The sequence below is a fragment of the Rhinoraja longicauda genome, chromosome 26, assembly GCF_053455715.1.
Source record: "Rhinoraja longicauda isolate Sanriku21f chromosome 26, sRhiLon1.1, whole genome shotgun sequence".
NCBI classification, from domain to species: Eukaryota; Metazoa; Chordata; class Chondrichthyes; order Rajiformes; family Arhynchobatidae; genus Rhinoraja; species Rhinoraja longicauda.
In genome coordinates, this window is record NC_135978.1 from 9,326,107 (window position 1) to 9,344,628 (window position 18,522).

Sequence of the window (18,522 nt, forward strand, 5' to 3'; positions counted from 1 at the left end):
CTACCCCTGCGCCACCGTGGCCAAAATAGAGCAAGATTATATTTTAACGCTCCATGTTTGGACTTTGGTTTTAAGCGCACGTTCATGGACGAAATGGTCTGCAAAATATAGAGTTTTTAAACAAATGCTCTGGCTCTATCTTGTGGAAAGTTAAAGTAACTGCATTGAAATATTCTTACCTTTTCTCTCTAAAATGGTAATGCTTCAGATTTTTTTTAAATTACGATCTTAATTTTCCCTTTTTCTCTCTGTTCTTGTTCCAGGTTTCGGATGCGACTTCGGAGAAGCTTTTCAATACGACCACGAGCAAAGGTAGGACCTATCCCACCCCTCTCCCTGAAGGTGAGACACAAAATGCTGGAGCAACCGGGCGGGACAGGCAGCATCTCTGGAGAGAAGGACCGAAGAAGGGTCTCGATCCGAAACGTCACCCGTTCCTTCTCTCCAGAGATGCTGCCTGTCCCCCCCCCACTGAGTTACTCCGGCATTTTGTGTCCACCCTCTCCCTGGTTGTCTCCTGCACAGGCCTCCTGACCTTGAGCCCTATGCAAAGTGGCACTTTTAAGCTGCTAATTGCAGCGAAAAGCTTTTAGCTTTTTGAGTATCCCATTTTGGTTTGCAGCCAGCATGAAAGGGTGCGACCAGTGAATCAACATTCCTAATTCACTGCCGGTAACCAGGCAGGACGGCTCTCTGGTTGTAGAAGCAAAGGATGATTGATCAACAAAAGGCCCTTTAGCCTTGCCCCGGCTTTCTTTCTGGATTTGAATGTATTTCCCACATTCTCATCTTTGTTTACTCGTACAGTTTGATTTGTGCCATCCATTTAGTTGTGAATAGCCAAGCTTGACAGAGGTTCCTTTTATCTGCTTGCAACTTTTTGAGGTGATTTTGTTCCTGGGATAGGATTAAGGTTTCTTTGTGGAGCCTTAAATCAACAGCAGCTTTAAAAAAAAATATATATATATATATCTAAAAACATTGCCAGGAAACACAACACAAATAGTTCTTTGGTATATTTCCCTCTGCCCTAATTTCCATGAAAATAACCTCATTCTCTCTCCTACGGAGTGTTAACTTGCCATATGTTAATTTGTGTTGCCAGCATGAGTGACAAGAGATAAATGTTAATGCGGGTGTCGGTATCTTGGGCACTTGGTATTTTTATTGGAAAGGGACGGTGGGGGGGGGGGGGGTGAAGAGATTAACAAATGCGCAGGGACCTGTTTTGTTCTGGGAAATTTGCATTCACTCCACTAAACATCGGAGCAACCCCCCCCCCCCTGAAAGGGGTCTTTTGGGGAAGAAATAATCTGAATAGCTGCTTCAAGGCAGGTGTATGAACCAACAGTGTCGGGGTCATTTTCTCAGATGCCGAATGTATTTAAACTTCCTGCAAACGTGAGGAATACTTTCTTGTGTGCTGTTGTCTTCTTTAAAGATGTTTATACTCGACTGCCATTATATCTGTGACTTCCATTCAAAATTGTGTGAAATATTATGACTTTCTCATTTTAAAATGCATGAGTGGAGGAGAAAGGATCTCAAGTGTTAACCTTGATTCTGCCTTGCAATGTACAGATCTAATTCGGTAACATTCATCACCATTTTGCTGCTCATCCCATTTTTTTCGGGTTTACTTTTTTTTCTTTTTATGTCACTGTGTCCAAAATATTTCAAATTGGGAACTTAAAAGAGGTTTAGTTTAGTTTTGTTTAGAGATACAGCGCGGAAACAGGTCCTTCGGCCCACCAGGACCGCGCCGACCTGGGATCTACGCACATTAACACTATCCTACACAGACTAGGGTCAACCTTTACACTTACCAAGCCAATTAACCTACAAATCTGTACGTCTTTGGAGTGTGGGAGGAAACCGAAGATCTCGGGGAAAACCCACGCAGGTCACGGGGAGAGCGTACAAACTCCGTACAGACAGCGCCCGTGGTCAGGATCGAACCCGGGCCTCTGGCACTGCAAGCGCTGTGAGGCAGCAACTCTACCACTGCGCCACCCTTTATAAGACCATAAGACATAGGAGTCGAATTAGGCCAGGCAGCCCATCCAGTCTACTCCGCTATTCAATCATGGATGATCTATTCTTCCCTCTCAAGCCCATTCTTCTGCCCTCTTCCAGGAGCCTTTGACGCCCTTTCTATCAATCTCTGCTTTAAAAATATCCAGTCTTGCCCTCCACAGCCATCTGTAGAAATGAATTCCATTGTATTTAAAAATCTTAGTTCAATTAAATGTTAATCAAAACTGGAATCTCAATCTTTGTTCTACATTAGCTCTTCTGTTACAGGCAGACTTTCATTCTGGTTCGTTCCTTTGGAGCCTTGTCCATGTTACTGTTGTTTATGCCTGAGCTGATACCGTACGTTTTAGTAGGCTATGTAGTTCATAAGTTCCAGGAGCAGAATTAGGCCATTCTGCCCATCAAGTCTACCCCACCTTTCAATCATGGCTGATCTATTTTTTCCTTTCAAACCCATTCTCCTGCCTTCTCCCCATAACCCCTGACACCCGTACTAATCAAGAATCTATCTATCTATATATAAGTAGGAACTGCAGATGCTGGTTTAAACCAAATATAGACACAAAAACTTGGAGTAACTCAGCTGGGCAGGCAGCATCTCTGGAGAGAAGCAATGGGTGACGTTTCGGGTCGAGACCCTTCTTCAGACTATCGCTGCCTTAAAAATATCCATTGAGGACGGCACGGTAGCGCAGCGGTAGAGTTGCTGCTTTACAGCGAATGCAGCGCCGGAGACTCAGGTTCAATCCTGACTACGGGTGCTGCACTGTAAGGAGTTTGTACGTTCTCCCCGTGACCTGCGTGGGTTTTCTCCGAGATCTTCGGTTTCCTCCCACACTCCAAAGACGTACAGGTATGTAGGTTAATTGGCTGGGTAAATGTAAAAATTGTCCCTAGTGGGTGTAGGATAGTGTTAATGTGCGGGGATCGCTGGGCGGCACGGACTTGGAGGGCCGAAAAGGCCTGTTTCCGGCTGTATATATATGATATGATATGATATGACTTGGCCTACACAGCCTTCTGTGGCAATGAATTCCACAGATTTACCTCCCTCTGACTAAAGAAATTCCTCCTCATCCCCTTTCTAAAGGTACATGCTTTTATTCTGAGGTTATGGCCCTCTAGTCCTTGTGGACTCTCCCACCTGTGAAGAAATACTCTCCGCATCCACTCTATTCAGGCCTTTCACTATGAAGGCCAAGATCTCAACGATCACGGGATATTGTCAAGCTTGAAAGGGTTCAGAGAAGATTTACGGGATGTTGACAAGATTAGAGTGTCTGAGCTATTGGCAGAGGTTGAGTGTGCTGGGACTCTGTTCCTTGGAGGGCAGGAGGATGAGGGGTGATCTTATAGAGGTGCATAAAGATCATGAGAGGAATAGATCGGGTAGATGCACAGAGTCTCCTGCCCAGAGTAGGTGAATCGAGGAACAGAGGACATAGGTTCAAGGTGAAGGGGAAAAGATTTAATAGGAATCTTTTTCACACAAAGGGTGGTGGGTGTATGGAACAAGCTGCCAGAGGAGGTAGTTGAGGCTGGGACTATCCCAACGTTTAAGAAACAGTTAGACAGGTACATGGCTAGGACAGGTTTGGAGGGATATGGTCCAAACGCAGGCAGGTGGCACTAGTGTAGCTGGGACATTTTGGCCGCTGTGGGCGAGTTGGGCCGAAGGGCCTGTTTCCACGCTGTATCACTCCGTGAATCTATAAAGCACTCCACTGCATTAAAAGAGTCAACATTGCAAGCCAGTTACTGGCGTGTGACCATGTCTCCAGGTCATATATTAAAGGTTCGACCTGTTGGTTTGACCTTGAAGATGTAAGTTTGTTTCTTTGCCCGAGTTCGGTTTGAGAGTTCTTTTTTAAAGGGTCTTCTCCAGCCTAGCTGCCGCCTTCTTGCGAGAAAGGTCACCAAGCAATCAATCTGCCCTTGGCGGAGGATGGCAGTTGGAGAACTGACGGTTGCCATTGGGACCCTTGCCATGTGCTACAGTTAATTGTCAGACTCACTCAGCCAGCTTCGTAATTAATATGTTTTAGCCAGGGGGGGATATTTGCTATTCCCTTAAATTCATGTTTTGAATTAATTTATTTTCCAAGGCAATGTCTGACTGAACCATGTCTGAAATATGGTTCTTTCTGTCTTTTTTTATCACCGTTTATATCACTGAGCTGTCGGTTTAATACAGACTTACATGTTCTTTAGGAGGACCACATTAAGAATTTCTCATCTCCGACAAGACATTTTTACTACCTTAATGATGACACTCAATTTGAAATTATCCTCTCTGGTCTCGAACTTGGGTTTGAATTTAGTTAAGTCGCCTGAATAATAATCTTGGGATTCTCATTATTACCATAGTTACATTGAACGTGCAGTATCTTTGTTGGTGAGACCGAAAGTAGGCTCGGCAATCGTTTCGCTGAACATTTACGCTCAGTCTACCTAGGCCTAAGGGACGTCTCGGTTGCCGACCATGTCAACTCCCCTTCCCATTCCCACACTGACCTTTCGATCCTGGGCCTCCTCCACTGAAAGAGTGAGGCCGCACGCAAATTGGAGGAACGGCACCTCATATTCCGCTTGGGAATCATACAAACCAATGGTATAAACATTGAATTCTCTCATTTTAAGTAACTTCTACTTACTCTCCCCTCCCCTCATTCCTTGTCCCCTTTCTTCACCCTAGTCGTTTTATCCGTTCCACAGTTCTCCACGTTGTTTTCCTCTGGAGATCACACCTTCCCTCACCAACAATGGGCCTACCAGGCAACGCCCTGCCTGAGGTCCTAGTCTTTTGTTGCCTCTAGCTCTTCAAACCCCCCCCCCCCCCCCTACTTTCAGTCTGAAGAAGGGTCCCGACCCGAAACATCACTCATCCTTTTTCTCCAGAGATGCTGCCTGACCCGCAGAGTTACACCAGCACTGTGTCTATCTTCGATATAAGCCAGCAGCTGCAGTTCCTTGATTCTACATTCAACCGTATCTATGTTGTCCAAAGTCTAGCATGGTTCTGATCATTCCATTGCATAGTTTCAATCTGGCATCCATTTATTTTCCCCTTGTAAAAAGAAGAAAATGGGGCCGATGTATATTTGATTAGCACAGATGATTTAATGTGAGGACTTTTTACAGCATTCCACCGCACTGCTCATCTTGCTGAGCTGGTGTAGTCTGCCTTCAACGTGGAATAAACTGAGATGCATAAATTATGCTGAAATGTTGGAACTAAATGTAAAGCAGTGTAAATACTAAAAACTTGAAACAAATCCAGGAAACAATGGGGGCACTCAGAAAGTTGGGCACAGCATCCATGGAGGGAACTCATAACACTCCAGGCTTAACATAACCTTTGTGCAGTGCTGCCAGGTTTGATGAAAGGCCTTATCCAACATTGTTCCATTATTTGGAATCCCTCAAGTTGCCATTGGAGTTACTATGAAACAAACATTCCTGTGACTTCAAATGCCAAAAACCCAAAATTAAGCTGCATTAAGTCTTCGGGGCTAATTCTGATCAGGGAGACTCGTTTGGGATAAATATTGGTTGGTTTAGGAGAGGCTACTGCTTCCAGAAAGCCAGGCTTAAAAGCTGGCTACAGGAAAGCAAGAGTAGGTTATGTGCGTGATCACCTTTGCAGGGGCAGGGCAAGCAGTCAAAGAATCTAGATTTAGCTTAGAGATACAGCACGGAAACAGGCCCTTCGGCCCGCCGAGTCCGCACCGACCAGCGATCCCCGCATATTAACACACGCCGACACACACTAGGGACAATTTACACTTATATCAAGAATACAAACCCGAGCCAACTAACCTACAACTCTGTACGTCTTTGTGGTGTGGGGGGGGAACCGAAGATCTCGGGAAAAACACAAGGGGCCACGGAGAGAACGTACAAACGCCGTACAGACGGCACCTGTAGTCGGGATTGGAAGCCCATTAGGACAGCAACTCTACCCATGGTATGTGGAAGGTCCCTTATCTTTTTCTCTGGTCTGGATTCACAGGGTTTTTCTGCACTTGACGAAAACAAATCCAAATAGAAGAAGGGCGGCACGGTAGCGCAGCGGTAGAGTTGCTGCTTTACGGCGAATGCAGCGCCGGAGACTCAGGTTCGATCCTGACTACGGGTGCTGCACTGTAAGGAGTTTGTACGTTCTCCCCGTGACCTGCGTGGGTTTTCTCCGAGATCTTCGGTTTCCTCCCACACTCCAAAGACGTACAGGTTTGTAGGTTAATTGGCTGGCTAAATGTTTTTTAAAAAATTGTCCCTAGTGGGTGTAGGATAGTGTTAATGTACGGGGATCGCTGGGCGGCGCGGACTTGGTGGGCCGAAAAGGCCTGTTTCCGCGCTGTATATATATGATATGATATGATATGAAGATAAATAGGAGGGCAAAATGGAATTTCGTTGCGACAAATTAGAATTTGTCAATCCCACAAAATAAGCAGATGAAATGAAGCGGGCATATTCATGGCACCAAATGGGAATGTGAATAGTGATGAGGACACAAAGAAATTTGAAGACAGAAAAGCGATCCAAGTGCATTGCCAACGACCTGGTAGTTGCGTTACAATGTGAAAAGGTGTGAGGTGGTCCTTCTGAATAGTGCAAATAGTTGCAAATAGTGAGAGATTCAAAGGGACACTAAGTCATTTAATGTTGGTCTTCACTGCAAGGGCAGCACGGTGGCGCAGCGGTAGAGCTGCTGCCTTACAGCGCCTAGGACCCGGGTTCGATCCCGATCACGTCTTTGGAGAGTGGGAGGAAACCGAAGATCTCAGAGAAAACCCACGCAGGTCACGGGGAGAACGTACAAACTCCGTACAGACGGCGCCCGTAGTCAGGATCGAACCTGAGTCTCGCTGTAAGGCAGCAACTCTACCGCTGCGCCACCGTGAGCTGACGATGCTTGGGCACAGAGATTGATGGATGGGCAGGCGTAAAAAAAGCTGAGCTTCCTCTGTCTGTTACTTCACGTATTTGTTCTACGCCCCCAATTCCATGCTTCCCTGGGCCTGAATGCACGGAGAATTGCACGCCAGATGCTGATTCTACTTTACCCACCCCTCTGCCAGAGCAATCATAGTAATTATAACGTCAACTAACAAACTGAGCCATGACTTAAACATTGCCTTCATTGAGATCAGTTGCTGATGTTGAATATATTGAACAAGCTGGCTTTTCGAAGGCGGCGTTAAAACTAGCTATTTAAAAATCAATTATTGTTTAGCTTTCTGTGCAACATCAAAAGCTTCCCTTCACGCACACAAATCACTGTTTAAATAACTCATTTTATTCAGCATTTCAGACTACGGAGCATTCGACGAAACCTTCAATTAGCTGGTATTTATTTAGCATTAACAGTAATTATAGGCAGTAGTCTCTTGCCCACAGATGTGTCAACATTTGGCATCAAGTCTAATCATTCCAATGAAATGGAGAAAGTTCAGCAGGCATCAATTAACAGATCAATTAGTATAAATGAAAAGTGTTGGGTAATCATTTGTTTGCTTAAATTACAATAACAAAAAATGCAGCACCCTGTGTGGAAGGCTTGTATTCAATTAAGGATCAGACCCATATACAGCCTGTAACCTGTCGAAGGCAAAGCCATTATTTATGCAATCGTATGGTCCTTTCAATTCCATTGCATTCCACCTGCCTGTGCCCTGATGATATACCTGAACCTGTGCCCTAAATCTAATCGGTTAACTAGCTATCAGTATCTGCTGGCCTGCGTTCTATTATAGGATCCGAGGTGACACAGTGGCACAGCTGGTAGAGCTGCTGCCTCACAGGCCCAGAGACCTGGGTTCGAACCTGGCTTTAGACTCTAGAAATACAGTGTGGAAGCAGGCCCCTCGGCCCACCGAGTCCGCACCGACTAGCTTTCTCCATTTCATTGGAATAATCACCCCTTACAATTTACAATTTCCAAAAGGCAATTAACCTACAAACCTGTACGTCTTTGGAGTGGGGGGGGAAACTGGAGCACCCGGAGAAAACCCACACGGTCACAGTAAGAATGTGCAAAAATCCATATGGACAACACTTGTGGCCAGGATCGAACCCGAGTCTCTGGCGCTGTAAGGCAGCAACTCTAGCCCTGCCCCATTGTGCTGCCCCACTCTTTTACCAATGACATTAAGTTATGTGATCCGGCTGCTAATTCAGATACCAAGCTGCCAAGTACCACCGGCTACCAAGACAGGTACCTCCATTTTTCCATAGAAAGTCATGATCACTGCATTTCTGTTATCCCGTGTCATGGCTTCATTTTCCCTGATCTGAGGAGGGAGGTTGTGAATGAGTTCCTCTTTGTCTGGTTTAATTTAGAGATGCAGCGTGGAAACAGGTCCTTCAGCCCACCTAGTCCACACTGACGAGCGATCCCCAGTTCTATCCTACACACACTAGGGAAGATTTACAGAAGTCAATTAACCTACAAACCTGCATGCCTGTGGAGTGTGGGAGAAAACCGGAGCACCCCCGGAGAGAACCCACGCAGTCACAGGGAAAAACGTACAGACTCCGTACAGACACCACCCGTAGTCAGGATTGATCCCGGGTCTCTGGCGTTCTACCGCTGCGCCACTGTGCTGTCCGCCCAGTGCAGCAAAAAGGCAAAAATTATTTCATGACAATTATAAGCAAAAGGTATGTGCTCCCATTCTCTGAGGATATCAGTAGCAAACTTGTGCATAAAAATGTGAGCAGCCACTCAACTTGTGTCTGCTGGATATTCACCACAGGCATTTTGTGCTAATTGCTTTATAATCTGGCTACTCGCGACTGTCAAGATAAAAGAGACCCGATCTTAGGTGGGTAACAGCACAGAAGGAGACCATTTAGCTCTTCAAGTACATGTCAGAGCGTCGAGCCAATGGAATAAATAATTAAGAGAGCTCGAAATGATGTTTGCGTCAGCCAAGCGGAGCCAAGGTAGAACAACTCACTGCAGACAGGAGCAACTGTTTCCCAGTTCACTCTTCTGTGTGAGGGATCATGCGCCAGGCAATACGGCAGAAACAAGCGATAAGTTACAAAACAATGAGAGACTGGGCAGCACGGTGGCGCAGCGGTAGAGTTGCTGCCTTGCAGCGCCAGAGACCCAGGTACAATCCCACCTACGGGTACGGAGTTTGTACGTTCTCCCTGTGACCTGCGTGAGTTTTCTCCGAGATCTTCGGTTTCCTCCCACACTCCAAAGACATACAGGTTTGTAAGTAACTTGGCTTGGTAAATGTAAAAATTATCCCTAGTGTGTGTAGGATAGTGTTAATAAATGGGGATCGCTGGTCGGCGCGGACCCGGTGGGCCGCAGGGCCTGTTTCCGCGCTGTATCTCTAAACTAAACCAAACTAAACTAGAAATATATGGATGTCTTCTTTTAAAATCCAGATCATTTGCTTTGCCCGGCCTTCCCCATCTCATAGGTTCATTAGTTGTAGGAGCAGAATGAGGCCATTCTGGCGTGTTCCTTTGGAGTCTTGTCCACGTTACTGTTGTTTTATGCCTGAGCTTAAACTGTAGGTTTTAGTAGGCTCTGTAGTTCATAAGTTCTTGGAGCAGAATAAGGCCATTCGGCCCATCAAGCCTACTCCGCCATTCAATCATGGCTAATCTGTCATTTCCCTCTCAACCCCATCCTCCTGCCTTCTCCCCATAACCCCTGACACCCGTACTATTCAAGAATCCTGCGACCTCCACTTTAAAAATATCCATTGACTTGGCTTCCACAGCCTTCTCGTGGCAAAGAATCCCACAGATTCACCACCATCTGGCTAAAGATATTGCTCTACTCTGATTAAGCTGATAATTGTAAAAGACACATGGACCTGTCCTGCCAAAGACAGGCTAAGTAGGTGGTTCTCTCCAAAGAAAAAACGATGGGAATTACAAGACCAAACTGTTTGGCCACCTTACATCAGTAAACGACAAAATATACTTTAAAATGTTTCTTTGGGCTGCATATTTCTCTTGTTTAATGTTATTTTCACCAGGAAACACTTGCTGCTAATGTTTTCTGCAAATTCCATTTGATGACCATTGAAATAAATTAAAAGCCGGGACTTGTTAAGTTTGCTTGAAATCCGGGCTTGGGAAGTGTGCAGACCTGCAGTGTCAGACATGCCCCCAACAAATGTTGATGATAGCCCAGGTCAGCTTAGTTTCGCCAATTGTGTGCAGCTCTCTTCAACTACCACACACACTGACGTGTCAATCCGCCTCAACCTACCTGATCTCCCGGTTGCTAAACACTTTATTTCTCGTTCGAATTCCCACACTGACCTTTCTGTCCTCGGTCTCCTCCATTGCCAGAGTGAGGCTAAACGCAAATTGGGGGAAGATCATCTCATATTTCCCTTGGGCAGCTTACAGCCCAGTGGTATGAATATTGTTTCTCTCACTTCAGGTAGCCCCAGCATTCCCTCTCTCTATCTCTCCCCCACCCAAGTCGCACCAGCTTCTCATTTTCACCCAACAAACAGCTAACAGTGGCCTGTTTCCTTTATCATCGTTACTTTTTTACATATCTTTCATTCATTGTCCATTATCTCCCCACATCATCGTCTATATCTCTCACTTCCTTTGTCCCTCACCAGTCTAATGAAGGGTCTCGACCCGAAACATTCCTTCTCTCTAGAGATGCTGCACTCAATCTGCATGTCATTGGGTTATGGGCTATGGAAATGAGAATATGAGGTGCTGTTCTAGTTTGCGTTTGGCCTCACTTGGGTGACAGAAAGGTCAATATGGAAATGGGAATTAAAATAGTTAAAAAGCAACCAGGAGATCCAGCAGGTCTTGGTGGACAGAGCATGAATGTTTGGTGAAATGGTCGTTCAGTTTACGCTTGGCCTCGGTGTTGGAGAGGATTCATTCTTCGTGCGTGGATCTTAATAACGTGTGCCTTTGATTACAAAGGACGTCACGGCCTGATAGGAGGTCGGAAATCATTGATGTTCACCCTCTCCCACTGCGACTCACCCTCCCTCTGACACTTACTCACTCACTCACTCACTCACTCACCCACTCACTCACTCACTCACTCACTCACTCACTCACTCACTCACTCACTCACTCACTCACCCACTCACGCTCTCACTCACTCACCCACTCACTCACTCACTCACTCACTCACTCACTCACTCACTCACTCACTCACTCACTCACTCACTCACTCACTCACACACTCACGCTCTCATTCACTCACTCACTCACTCACTCACTCACTCACTCACTCACTCACTCACTCACTCACTCACTCACTCACTCACACATTCACTCACTCACTCACTCACTCACTCACTCACTCACTCACTCACACATTCACTCACTCACTCACTCACTCACTCACTCACTCACTCACTCACTCACTCACGCTCTCACTCACTCACTCACCCACTCACGCTCTCACTCACTCACTCACTCACTCACTCACTCACTCAGGTGTTCTGGCAAAGATGTCCCACCCAAAATCTGTTGACGCACAAGGCCAGTTCAATGGCCGCCTCTGGTGATTGATCACCTGCAGTTCTTCGTATCCCCTATGTTAAATTGATATTGTTTCATGGACTTGCGAATTGCTCCTCGCGGTCTCGTAAAATGACCAATTTACCAAATGATGTAAAAGTGCCGTTTCTTTGTGCCGGGCTAACATCAGCAAAGACCAATTAAATAGTCACTCATCTTATTCAACGATAGAGGCCATTGCAACGCACAACATGGGTGGTGTATGTATCTCTCTTGAGAGGTTTCCAGAAAACTGCATAGTGCAAATTCTGAAGAAGGGTCTCGACTCGAAACCACACCCATTCCTTCTCTCCAGAGGTGCTGCCTGTCCCGCTGAGTTACTCCAGCATTTTGCGTCTATCTTCGGTTTACATTCCTTCCTATACATAGTGCAGATACCTCTTCAACCGGTTTTGTGGTGTCCTTAAATTGAATGTATATCAACGTTGCACTGTTAATTCCACTCTTGATTATCAACTTGCAAGTAATGAATCTCAGGATGGAAATTCAAGAACTCGGCAGTTCATTTTGCTGACAACAAAGATGGCCTGCAAGGAGCAGAACATTGGCAGAGATGTTACAGAAGCAAGACTTTTAGTTCCTGTGGGTTAAACGCTATTATCACTAAACTCCAAACTCTCATTCTGCTGAAAATTGTGGGTTTTTTTCTTTTCAACTAATTATTTAATAGGAACACCAGGTTCTGGATGAGACCACCTTATATGGTTGGCAGGCCTGTAAATTGCCATTGGCTCTTTACCATGGTCCCAAACCACTTTGCAGTTGTTGGGAACTCAATTCAGGATAATGTGCTGGTAATGTCCTCGTTTTAATTCCACAGTTGAAATGTAATTGATTTATCTCAACGTGCACCAGATGAAATTTGGTGTCTTCTTTCAAATTAGTCGAGCAGATGAATTCAAGTTAGTTTGAGTTCATGGGTTCCTTTTTCCCCCAGGTTGAATGTGAGGTCAGATAATACACTCCAGGTTGTGGTTAAAGCTGGTGCAGTTGGGTCCTTTGCCATTGAGGTCACTTTGTGACTGGAATGGGGGGACCGCTGAGAGAAGGAAGAGGGACCCAGCATGGGGGGCCACTGAGAACAAAGAGGGACCCTGGTGTGGGGAGGCCGCCAAGAACACAGGTCCTGGTGTGGGGGGGGGGGGGGTGGGGGAGAGGGGGGAGAAGGAGGGACCCATCAGGACTGCATTGAATACTTTTGTAACTTTGTCGGTGATTCTACATACTTGTGCATTAAAGTCACAGAGTCAGTCACACAGCGTGGAAACCAGGTCCTTCAACCCAACTTGCCTATACCGGCCAACATGTCCCAGCCACACTAGTCCCACCTGCCTGCGTTTGGCCCATAATGCTCCAAACCTATTTTTCATATTTCATATCTCAGATACAGCGCGGAAACAGGCCTTTTCGACCCACCAAGTCCGCGCCGCCCAGCGATCCCCGCACATTAACACTATCCTATACACACTAGGGACAATTTTTTTTACATTTACCCAGTCAATTAACCTACATACCTGTACGTCTTTGGAGTACCTTTGGAAACCTGTCCCATCCATGTCCCTGTCTAACAATGTTCTTAAACATTGGGATAGACCCTGCAGTCAATGGTTACAGTCATGTAGTCTTAGAGTAATACAGCATTGAAACGGGCCCTTTTGTCCCAACTTGCCCATGCAGACCAAATTGACCCATCTACACTAGTCCCACCTACCTGCGTTTGGCCCATATCTCTCTAAAACTACCCTATCCATGCACCTGTCCAAATATCTTTTAAATCTTTTTATAGTCCCTGTCTCAACTACCTTCTCTGGCAGCTTGTTCCATACACCCACCGGCCTTTGTGTGAAGATGTTACCCCTCAGATTCCTATTAAACCTTTTCCCCTTCACCTTAAACCTATATCCTCTGTCTGAAGAAGGGTCTCGACTTGAAACGTCACCCATTCCTTCTCTCCCAAGATGCTGCCTGACCTGCTGAGTTACTCCAGCACATACCTTCGATTTGTACCAGCATCTGCAGTTATTTTCTTATACTCTGTCCTCTGGCCCTTGATTCCCCTACTCTGGGCAAGAGACTCTGTGCATCTTCCCGATCTATTCCTCTCGTGGTTTTATACACCTCTACAAGACCTTTGTCTGCAAAACAAAGAATTTCACTGCAACAAGTCCACGTGACAATGAAGATTGAATCAATCCAATGAAACTGAAGCATGGAGGACATTGGTGTTGGCAACTTAGAGCTAGAATGGTAACCGGTGGTTCGGTCCAGGACCTTGCCTCTGGACTGGATGCAGCAACAGTGGGTTTATTTACTTGGAGCAAGGCGCAGGGGTCTTTAAAATAGCAGATTGAATATATGATAGTCAGGACTTGGAGGCTCTCCAGTGACTTTGCATTTTGCACCCTCCTGCAACTTCACCTCCGCCAACTCTGGAATAAACGAGTTGCATTTTCAAACAACTGAACATGAGCAATTTGGCATCCAAATGTCAAACTGAGAGCTGGGAAGTCGTCCAGCCTAGTGCTGGCAGCTTGCTTGTTGATGGCTTTTATGCTCAAGATGCTGCAGATAGACGTGTGAGTCAGGCAGAGTCGAGCACGTTCTCAGTTTAATTTTCCGTTGGCAGCTGGAGGCCGTCCTGTTCGGATCGGGCAAGGTCATGGGTGAAGTACTGTAGTCGCCATTTTGTTCTCAGTCCATCGCTTCAATGCCAAAGTCGGAAGAACAGCCCTGCCGTGCCAGGCTAATGGCCGTGTCTCTTTGAGTATCCACGCTGGCTCTTGCCAAATTACGGTCCGTGTCTCCCGAGAAATGTACGGAGATCATCCAAAGTTTTGTAACGTGAGGTCTAACAATTGATGGAGAAGATATTTAACTCCACAGATCGGGGTGGATACTTTGTGCAAGAAGGAACTACAGATCCTAGTTTACACCACAGACACAAAATGCTGGAGTAACTCAAAGGGTCATACAGAATCTCTGGAGAAAAGGAATAGATGACGTTTCGTGTCGAGTCCCTTCTTCAGACTGAGGGTCAGGGGAGTGGGAAACTAGAGGTTTGAAAAGGTACAGAGCAAATGACCGATGACCCAGGTCTTTGATACTTCATCTTGATCTCTGAAGTAACAGGCTGTGTCACAGTCTACAGTGAAGTAAAGGCTTGTTACCTGATGCAAGTATATGCTATCAGGGTCTGTGGGTCAAGCTTGAGGTGTGTGTATATTCTGAAGAGCGAGCAGTGGCGCAGTGGTAGACTTGCTACCTTCCAGCGCCAGAGACCCAGGTTCGATCCTGACTGTGGGTGCTGTCTGTACGGAGTTTGTACGTTCTCCCTGTGACCTGTGTGGGTTTTCTCCAACATCTCCAGTTTCCCCCCACACTCCAAAGACGTACAGGTTTGTAGGTTAATTGGCTTGGTATTAATGTAAATTGTCCCTAGTGTGTGTAGGATAGCGTCAATGTGCGGGGATCGCTGGTCCCCGGACTCGGTGGGCCGAAGGGCCTGTTTATGCGCTGTATCTCTAAACTAAACTAAACTAAGCTGATTTGGTTCGGTCCTTGGTCAGTCATGTTTTGGTCAGTCACAGAAAAATATGTACTTGGGCTTTGGTCAGGTTGGGTTGGGTTATAAATTTACACCCCAGCCAATGTCAAATGCTTGCTTTCACAACATTTTTTACATTCCTTTTTTTTATACTTTGATGGACCTTGTTTACTATCAAAACATCCTGAATGTGAAATTGCACATTCAGGATGTAATTCTGAATGTACTTTCTGAATGTAGTTTCTTAGCTACAGATGTTGATAAACTGAACCTTGCATCCTCAGATGGAAGTTTATTTAGTGGTGGTTCATACTTCTAATATGTGCAGTTGGCAACATCTGCTTCCAGCTGTCAATGCTACACCTGTCCGATTCACTGGATGTTTTCAAGAGAGAGTTAGATTTAGCTCTTAGGCCTAACGGAATCAAGGGATATGGGGAGAAAGCAGAAACAGGATACTGATTTTGGTTGATCAGCCATGATCGTATTGAATGGCGGCGCTGGCTCGAAGGGCCGAATGGCCTACTACACCTACTTTCTATGCTTCTACGTTTCTATACTCGTAACAATCCCTCCCACCCACACCGCGGTGCCCAGCGGTCCTGGAAATCTCTCATGGTGCCCGTGGACAGCGCATAGCCCCTCTCTATGACACCTGGGCACGGATGTAATCCTGGAAAAAGGGCAGGCGGTCGACAGGATGGCCAGGGCTGGGTTGGGAGGATGGGGTTGTGCGGGCAGTTTGGGGACTGTTGGAGCTTGCAGGGGGGTGGGGGTTGTACACTGGAAACCGGGCCGCTCTGAAGAGCCGTAAGCGATTGCTACGGATGTAGCATTTGTCCTCCTCAATTAAGCCGCTGTCAGTCAGCGACATTGCCTTCGGTCGGGGCCGCTTGGAGACGGCCTGCCTAATGCGAGAAGATGGGTTAATAAGGCCCTCAGGTGAATGCCAAGCTGTCAGCTTGATCTTGATGTGCCGCTGAAAGGTCAGATGGAGGGAAATATTGTCAGAGCAGCTCGGGAAAGGGTTTAGATTACCGTTTGCATACTTAGTGCAGTGGGTTGATTGCGATGAGAAGCAAAACAATTGCTCGGGATACACATGGAAGCGAGTGTTTGCATTTTAACATTAAAAAATAGTGTACAGTTTCGAGACACAGCGTAGAAACAGGCCCTTCGGCCCACCGAGTCCACGTCGTCCAGCGATCCCCGTACACTAGCACCATCCAACACATTAGGGGCAATTTTCAATCTTTACCGAAGCCAGTTAACTTACAAACCTGTACGTCTTCGGAGTTTGGGTGGAAACTGGGGCACCCGGGAAAAACCCACGCAGGTCACGGAGAGAACATACAAAAGCCGCTCAGACAGCACCCGTAGACAGGATTGAACCCGGGACTCTGGCGCTGTAAGGCAGCAACTCTACCTCTGCCCAAGGCAGTAGACATTTTGGCATCAGATGCACTTTTGAGATTTCTACATTTCATTTGATTCCCAACTGTCATATTCATCCAAAAATTAGTGAGGAGGGCAAATTTAATTTTCACAGGTTTCTGTTCACTTTCTGCTGTATTTTATTTCAGAGGACAAATTTAAGAGAAATGGAGGAAAGAAGCAGCCTTTAATAGTGATTGAGGTTTTCCACCATTTGTTTCGAATTGATTGATCTATTAATTCAGTCCATCAACAGATAATTAATATTGAGAGACAGGTCTACTTCAGTACAACTGGTTGAAATTGTCCTCTAATATCAAGTATTTTTAATTTGTGGACAGCAATTTGCATCCTTAATAGAAAATCAACAGGGTACAGTTAATATTTAATTGCTTAAATTGGTGCCAATCTGTGGCAGATATTTCAACACTCACAGACTACCTCAAATTACTATTTTATTCAGATGTCATTATGAAACAGGGTTATAATTGATCTTTCCATCTGCAGTCCATTTATAGAGAGCAGATAATTCGAAGCAATAATATTGACTGGCCTACTCGTGGGAAAGGTTTAGGATTTTTTACAATTATTGTAAATTATTGCCCGTTCTTTGTCCTCCCCAGCCTGTCAATAGGGAAATGCTCACACAAACCAGTGGTTTAGTTTAGTTTAGAGATACAGTTAAGAGTTGCAGTCTCCACGCTGTATCTCGAAGCTAAAACTGAACTGAGATACAGCATTCAAATTGGGCTTTCAGTCCACACTACCGAGTCCATACCGACCATCGATCACACATCTCTAAGTCATTCCCATTTCCTCATCTACGTCCTACGCACTGGGGATAATTTACAGAGGCCAATTAACCTCCAAACCCGCACGTCTTTGGCTTGTGGGAGAAAACCCATGCGGTCACAGGGAGAACATGCAAACTCCACGCACAGACAGCTCCCAAGGTCAGGATCGAACCTGGGTCACTGGCACCGCGAGGCAGCAGCTCGACCATCTACGCTGCAGTGTGGCCCAAAGGTAGTCTTCGATTTAACATCGCACGAAAGGCACAGATGTTTTGTATTGACGTGAATTTGCCTTTAATAATCGCATTTGACTCTAAATTATTTAGGGACATTAAGAAACATAGCTACCCTTTTTCAGTTTCTGACTTTGTTACGGCACCTGGGATTTGTTTCAGGACAAAACTATTCTACAGTTTGCTTGAAGGCGGAGAGAGATTTGTGATCGACTTCTGAGTCCAGTTGACGTCCTGTGTTCAACATGAATTTAAAATGGATTTGTACATTGGGAATTGCTTGAAGGGGTGGAAGTTTGGAGTTGACCATATGGCCCCTTGAGATCAATGTTACTAACTACAAAACTTCCAGTAAATTGCCCGAGGGCTACTTGCTGGAATGATGAAGCGTGGTGCGGTATTTGACAAGGATTCCCTCTTGTAATTCTTCCACACAGATGCTAGGTGGAGGTCAGGCTTTTTCCCTGAAGTCAAAAGCAGAATTGCATTAGCAACATAATTCCATCACACGCCTCTCTTTCAAGAGTGCTCCTTTTACCTCACTCTGTGAAATCTCTATAAATCCACCCCATGTCAGTAATCTCCGGCTTAGTTTAGTTTAGAGATACAGTGCAGAAACGGGCCTTTTGGCCCACCGAGTCTGCGCCGGCCGACCAGCGGTCCCCACACACTAACACTACCTGACGCACACTCGGGACAATTTACATTTGTACCTAGACAATTAACCTACAAACCTGCACGCCTTTGGAGTGTGGGAGAAAACTCACGGGGAGAACGTAAAACCTCCGTACAGGCGGCACCCGTAGTCAGGATCGAACTTGGGTCTCCGGCGCTGTAAGCGCTGTAAGGCAGCAACTCTACAGTTCCTTGTTGGAGAAGAAGAAAAATAAATCCAGACCTTTAGTTGAGCGACTGTAATTAACAGGTGGTCAAT

General features: G+C 45.9%; 1 protein-coding gene across 8 annotated transcripts in view; it reads left to right on the forward strand.

The window, feature by feature from the left end:
• The window catches only part of auts2a (activator of transcription and developmental regulator AUTS2 a), a 1,063,027-nt gene that overhangs the window by 935,590 nt on the left and 108,915 nt on the right, over positions 1–18,522 (forward strand). For all 8 annotated transcript variants that reach the window (XM_078422734.1, XM_078422736.1, XM_078422739.1 and 5 more), the window contains one exon: positions 264–312. In XM_078422734.1, coding sequence (XP_078278860.1) covers positions 264–312 — 49 coding nt within the window. The remainder of the gene's footprint in view (positions 1–263; positions 313–18,522) is intronic.